The sequence below is a fragment of the Etheostoma spectabile genome, chromosome 8, assembly GCF_008692095.1.
Source record: "Etheostoma spectabile isolate EspeVRDwgs_2016 chromosome 8, UIUC_Espe_1.0, whole genome shotgun sequence".
In the NCBI taxonomy this organism is placed as follows: domain Eukaryota; kingdom Metazoa; phylum Chordata; class Actinopteri; order Perciformes; family Percidae; genus Etheostoma; species Etheostoma spectabile.
The window spans coordinates 28598786-28606446 of record NC_045740.1 but is presented as its reverse complement, the minus strand read 5'-3'; the positions used below and the strand labels follow the sequence as shown (position 1 = coordinate 28606446).

Below are 7661 nucleotides of genomic sequence, written 5' to 3'. Positions count from 1 at the left end.
CTACCTTGCTGACACAACCACTAAGCTTGACGCAAATGATTGCGTAATGACATCACAGATGTGCAAATGAGCATATGTCATCATCTAGCTACTTTTAGCGACTTTTGGAGCTGGTGCTAGCTACTTTCATTGGAAACAAGTTGGCAACACCGATTCCCCGGCTGCAATGACAGAGAGAGAGCGCAGATGTGAGAGACCTGGAAATGTTGACAAGTCAGAGCAGATTTTTTTGAGGGGCTAAAGTGGAGCATTTCAGACAGGGAGAATCCAGGTATATTCAGACAAACAGTATGAGAAAAATACTGTGTTTTAAACATTTAAAATGTAAACATACAAAAGTACAAGTTTAAACCTGAAAATGAGCATAATATGGAACCAATAAGGTTGACTGTGAACTGAAAAGGCTCCTTCTTGCTACTGCAACTGTGTTTAGGAGTCAGAAATAAACTGGCTAATTATCATCATTTCAAGCATACTTGAAACAAATGCCTCCGATTGGTCTGGGACAGGGAGTGTCTGATTTGTGGATTTTGATCAGCGTGAGCACTCTAAACGCAAAGCATCAATATTGCCCACAATCATGCTTGATTAATTGAGGATGCCAAACTCATGGCTATTATTAGACAATAAGTTCTAGAGAAATAGCGTGGAGCTATACCAACTGTGTCTCGACTAAACACAAACTTCACTGTAGGAAATTAGTGGATAATAGTGGACAAAAGCTCCCTTTTTGGGTGAAATATCCATTTCATTTCCTTTTCAAATTGGCTGTATTCAGGGACAAGCAAGAGTGCCGGGCCATACAAGTCTAATATATATATATATAATATTTCAAGAGTTGCGCAGATGGGACTTCCCTTTAACAACTTACTAAGTCAATTCTAAGAGTGATACTAGGGAGCTTTTGAATGTCTTTTCTTCTCACAGATATTTAGTTTTCAGTTTCACTTTATCCCTAAGGGAAGCGATATCATATTAAAACCAGCATTAATTGAATAGCTTATTTTATTTGCCTTGTGGCAACATTTCTATTTTTTCTGAATTGTTTTTAATAGTGCAGGGGTGACCGAGGAGGTTTGCACCGGGTTAGTTGTAGCACTCTTACCTGGCCAGTAAGTCAGTATGATCAGTCAAAAAAGAGCTGCTGTGATGTAATCAATATCATACACTCCCATTATATATTGTATTATCTTGAATACTATGGTTGGTCTTATTTTTGTCTGAACAAGTGGCGACGACGAGTGGGCGGGGGATGTGTCCATGTTGTGAGATAGGTTTTGTATTTTGTTCCAAACCAAATTAAAGATTATGAATCTTAAAAATACCATACACTCCCATTTCCTTTTGAACTCACAGGAGAAGTGGCATGCCTCTGTGAGCAACGTTTTACGGATTTTACGATTTAAAGACTATTTTTGCCAAGCGTTCATTGTATTATAGGAACTGGTTCAACTTACATTACATACAGTTTCCCTCATTTAATTTGATCAAATCAAACCCACATGCACGTATATAAGCTACATGTGTCAGTTCTGTGCCAACGAGGCCTGCACCCCAGGGATCCATCTACATTTGCCAAAACTGCGACAGTGATTGATCTCTTATGTGATTCATGCACATTCAGGAATATAGTCAACACTTAATCCACTCACGCAATTTTTTGTGCTAAATTTGAAGTTTTGGATGAAATAGGGTTTTTTGTCACTTTAAATTGGTCAAATTCATTCTTACATATATTGGATAGTATGGATATTATTTCAGCATATTACCTCTTATTGTTACATCTATCTCCAAGTAGCGTTACAACTCACCCCAGTATTGGGATAGTTTGTAACTGAACTCTCTGTATTTGACATTTTGTAGTTTATTTTTCAACTGACCGGAGTACATTGAATATAAAAAAAAAATGTATAAATAAAAAAATATATATACACTACCGGTCAAAAGTTTGGGGTCACTTACAAATTACCATGCCACTCCATTATAGACATAATACCAGCTGATCTGAGTGGGGGGGGCTGATCTTTAATGCAATATCTACATTGCCCATTATCAGCAACCATTGATCCAATGTTCCAGAGGCACATTCTGTTTACTAATCTGATATCATTTTAAAAAACTAACTGAGAAAACACTGGAGAATCCTTTTGCAATTATGTAAGCACATAATGTAATTTGAAAACTGCTGACCGGGTTAAAAAAAACAATGAAAAAACAACTGACCTCAGCTGGTATTCTGTCTATAATGGAGTGCAATGGAAATTTCTAAGTGACCCCAAACTTTTGACCGGTAGTGTATATATATATAAAAAAATGTCATCATGTATCCTGAAACCTTGGATTACTATAGTTTATAGTTGTTAGATTTTCACCACAAAATTATTCAATATATGACAGAATCAGAATGAATGAAACAGTTGCAAAATAAACCATTTTTATTGTGAAAATGTCATTGTAGTTAAAAAAAAAAACTTACAAATTATAGATATGTCAACAACTTAACATGGTTTCCTTTACAAAACTAAATAGTGTAAAGGACTAGACCACTGTTTGTTGAAATAGGGCTTTTCACGGTCTCCCCTAGCTGTAGCTAGATGGGCCAACGCATTTTTTGCCAGTGAGAATGTTGTGAGTAAAAGTGAGCCAACAAAAATACTAAAACTTAATTACTTACTGTGGGGTGTATTCCCAACGAGTACAAAAAGCAATGCAGATTAAGACTAGACGATTTCCGAGGCAGATATTGATTCAGGACTATATTGGGTGGAAGTGGCCTAAAGCCTAAGCACTGCTACATGGCGCCGAGATATCACGCAGCAACTTTGTGCGAGTACAGGTCTAATATGGGTCGATCTACCCCATTAAAAAACCATAGGTCATGTTTACAGTAATCATTTACTCTGTGGACAGCTGTTTATTGGGCTCATTACTTCTGGATCTTGACTGTCTGAGAAGTCACCCTCTTCGTCTCCCATAAGATCGGCCATGTTCATCGCCATTCACGGTCTACTGTAGGACAAATCTGTGAGAAGCCCAATTTCAAGAAACGGTAGCATTTTCTTTTAAGATAGTGGTATAAAACCTATAAATTGACCACAGGTCTGCTGTTGTGGGCGAAGGTAAGTAGCTCCAGCTATCTTCTGTGTTATTATTGGGATAGCAGTTTGGCTAGTATTTTTGCCCCTAGCAGGACATATGTCAAATCCAGTAACTCAATCCTTGTTCTGAACCCGTCTTTCTCAACCATCTCTAGCATGTACTAAGTCCTTGCCTGGAGGATTTTTCTTTACGTTAGTAGTATCGCTCCACCTCTTGCTTATCGGACGTGACAGAGTAACGTTAAGTTGCAGAGCCACCATTGCTGGATCAGGAGCATGGGGCCGCCAATTGTGATTGGTTAAAAGAACTGCAAACAACGCAGAGCGGCTTTTCCCACCTATCCCAAAATGTATGTGTGGTGTAGCCAGACCTTTCTCCACGGTACTGTGGAGATAGGTCTGGCAATGCAAGACTAATTGTTGAGTAATAAAGATATGGCCGACTCATGAGTGAAAAGGGTATTCACTTAATATGGGTCTCATCTCAATACACTCCCAGCTTAGCCCGCCTGTAGAGCTGCTCGTGGCTATGATTGTCTAGGCTGTGTTGCGGAATGTGAAAATTAATACCGTGTATGGGAAATTAAAACCGGTGTATCGCCCAGCACTAGGAACCATGTATCAAAGATTGAGAGTTCTAACACAAACAACTGAGTTACTGATGCTCAAACAAAAAGTGCTACTACCATCCCTGGTCTCCACACAGAAGCAAGCAAAAAAACTAAAGAATGCTATCTTTACGCAACTGTTAAAATAGAACATGGGATTTCTTAATGCTTACCAGTGTTGAATCCGACTTTCACAGTCTTTCACCACCTGTTTTTAGGACAGATAATTTCAATTCATATCATGTTAAAAATATATGAAATGTATACCTACGGCCGTGTGTTAAGGCTTTACTAGCCTAAAGGTATTATGGTATCATGACAACTGTGGTTATTGCCACAAGCAGATTTTTCAAATTCCCAAAACATTTTATGTTGAGTTTCACTGGTTAAGAAAAGAATAATCTCACACACACACACACACACACACACACACACACACACACACACACACACACACACACACACACACACACACACACACACACACACACACACACACACACACAAAACATCCAACCAGATGAAGGAAGCAGGAGAGGAAGACAAACACAGCTGTCAAAACTAGGCTAACGTTACATCCAAATGGTCAGGACACCTGCACTAACACCCTGTCACTGTTAAGGAACAGGATTAGGGCCACTGGTGAACATTTATCTGAGTTCTGACTTCATTCTCAGAATTCTGACTTTGTCTCAGAATTAATTCTGTCAGAATTCTGAAACAAAGTCAGAATTTTGACAGAATTAATTCTGTAACAAAGTCAGAATTCTGACAGTAAAGTCAGAATTCTGAGAATAAAGTAAGAATTCTGAGTTAAGTCAGAATTCTATGAATACCGTAAGAATTCTGAGTTTAAAGTCAGAATTCTGAGTTTAAAGTCAGAATTCTGAGAGTAAAGTCAGAATTCAGAGTTTAAAGTCAGAATTCAGAGTTTAAAGTCAGAATTCAGAGTTTAAAGTCAGAATTTTATGAATAAAGTCAGAATTCTGAGTTTAAAGTCAGATTTCTGAGTTTAAAGTCAGATTTCTGAGTTTAAAGTCAGATTTCTGAGTTTAAAGTCAAAATTCTGAGTTTAAAGTCAGATTTCTGAGTTTAAAGTCAGAATTCTGAGAGTAAAGTCAGAATTCTGAGTTTAAAGTTTAAAGAATTCTTAAAAAATAAAGTCAGAATTCTGTGAGTAAAGTCAGAACTCAAATACATTTTTCGTATTGTGAGATATGGTGCTATATCATGTATGAAAACCAAAATGTTCCAACAGTTGTTGCTTGCTATACTATCTGTGTTTTGCGGGTTCCTAATCAAAAAGTGAAACTTCCCAGATCATATTGTTGTTGCTGAGTCGGACTTCCTGTATGACTATTTGTAGAGTAACGGTTACGTCACGTGTTAATAATTAAACAGTAAGCAGTAAACAGTTAATAAAAACGTTAAAAGTCAATTTCCCCAAAGTCTAGAGGCCAACAAATCCTTCAAGCCTCAAGTAAAACGAGCAGAAGAGAAACGAAACTAACACACCTCCCTGCAGGCAACATTTGCGTAACCAGAACTCGAACACGCGAGTGGCTGCAAGAAGAAGCTTCTCGAACGTGGACAGTCAAAGCGATAAAGCCACAACTTACGAATGTGACACAGGTGTTAGTGCAATTAGTGGACAGACGTCTACATTTCATTTAAAAAGCCCTTTCGTGACGTTACATCCACTCGTGGTTTGAAGACCCTCGCTGCTGGTGTATCGCGTGCTTTGGCTAACGTTTCAGTTGACGTTAGCCTGCTAAATGTCTCGTGTCAACCGGTTACCTTACCTTCTCGTTTTCCTCTCGGAGCCTGGCGACACCGCCGAGACGCTCTATATTCATTTTACCTTTTTCAGCCATTGTCAGCCCGCGTGCACAACAGGAATATGTGGTGTTTAGTGACCCCAAAACAAAGCTCAGGGGTTGTTGTGAGTCCTAAAGAAGTGTTTATGAATGCAGCAGCAGCTATTCCTGAGACCCGTTCTGCTTGTATTCATCAACGAGGCAGTGGTAATTATCCTCACTTTCGGAAGTGATACCATCTCACACTCTCATTTCAAGATTTCTGCATGCTTTTCCAAAAATATCCACGGTTTTAGTATCCAACGATTAGCAAATATTCCTCGTCACTCTCGCTGCGACATGCACCTCGGTCCTATGCAAAGGTCCAATGTCAAGGAGACAAAATTAACACCGGAACTTCCGTTCAAAACATTCAAAATAAAATGTGGCCTTGGTATGTCGCTTTTAACCACAGACAGTATTTTACTGATTCATATTTATATTTTATATTATTGTTATTATTTAATATTAACGGTCTATGCTTTTAACTCTTGTGTTGTCTTCCCGTCAAAAATTTGGTTGACGATGTTTTTAACTTTTTTCTTACGTTCGTGTCCCTTTTTCAACACTTTTGACGCTTTTTTTTTCAACGTTTGTCACTTATTTTTTGACATTTTCAACACTACATAACCCTAACTTATTAACTCGTTTTACAGTTATTTTTGGAATTTATGGTCAGTAAACCTCATTTATAGGAAATTAAACCTAATGTTTGAGTTATAAAAGCAGAAATTAGAAAAGTATGTTGATGGATAATCACAGACTGGAATAAATCAACTTTTACTCAGTGCTATTTGGAAAACACTTTTCTTCAAATGCTATAAAATTGAATAAGACCCCCCAAAATGAATGAAAGTAGAGATTTGTACTTGCCAAAGAGCTTTGTGTGGAATCAATCATGTTACTTTGAGTTGTTAAAAAGAACATTGATACAGGAAAACGGGTCAATACGACCTGAGGACAACATGAGGGTTAAGTAGGCTACATTAAAATACCAACATAGAATCAACACCAATGAATGAACAGAGGCAAACCTGTTGTTGAATTGGTTAATTAACAAAAAATATCACCCTGCTGCCCCTTTGGAGTTTTTTGGGGTAAAATTATGCAAATACTGTCAGCAAAATGTAACACAAATACTGATAAGGAATGGTTTGTATTATTGTGGGTTTTTTGTATCGCATGGTACATGTTATTGCATTTTCATCCTTTGTCATCGTTGTTTATGAAAATGAATTGCCTTCTATGTGTGTCCGTGCGAATGATCCTTGCACACTGCTTAATGTTTTTGGCTCTTTAGCCAAAAAGACTTTCAATGTTAATGACATCACAAACACAAACTAGAGTGTATCCTTTGAAAAAAAACAAAAAAAAATCTAAAATCCCTATTGATTTTGACAGCATTATAATTTCCTGTGATTTCAATATTATTGAAGATGTCAGCAACAACTCAGTATCAGATACAAAAAAATGTTTTGTAAGTTTACTGGATTCTTTGGATTTTTAACAAGATGTCGCTGGGTCCATAATAACAAGGGTCACACCCTTGGCCTCGTCTTTTCTAAAGGTCTTGATGTTCTAATAACAGCTCATATATGTCGCTATTTCCAATCATCATGCATTTTTTTTATTGCATGTGCTCCGTTGAACAGATGACCAATCTATGACCATAGATTCATTAACAGTTACCTTAATTCTTAATAATAATAGTGTGTTGTTTTATGAGTTGTGTGTGCATGCAAACTGCTATCATGCATCATAACTATAAAACACAACAATGTAAAATGTACATTTCAATCTGAAATGTAGTGGAGTAGAAGGTTAATGTAGCATAACATGGACACATTCACGTAAAAGACAAGCATCTCTCAACATCTGTCTTTAGTCCGGTTCCATGCTTTTATTTTGAAGACAAAACATTGCCTCTTCCGTTTTTTAGCCCTATGAAGCAGTCGCAACTGCTCCTCTGTGTCTCCCTCTCCCAGTGTATTCTGGGTAAGTGAAGGCTGTTTGCACAAATGTAAACAGTCGGCATATATGCCTAGCAAGCTAAAAATCGTATTAGCACTGACCAACACACACACACACACACACACACA

General features: G+C 37.6%; 1 protein-coding gene across 1 annotated transcript in view; it reads right to left on the bottom strand.

Moving 5' to 3' along the window:
• Positions 1-5580, bottom strand: part of uri1 (URI1 prefoldin like chaperone) — a 12203-nt gene extending 6623 nt beyond the window's left edge. The window contains exons 1-2 of the mRNA XM_032523883.1: positions 5509-5580; positions 3880-3914 (exon numbers count right to left, since the gene is read on the bottom strand). Of these exons, the coding sequence (XP_032379774.1) occupies positions 3880-3914; positions 5509-5580 (107 nt within the window). The remainder of the gene's footprint in view (positions 1-3879; positions 3915-5508) is intronic.
• Positions 5581-7661: the final 2081 nt, after the last annotated feature.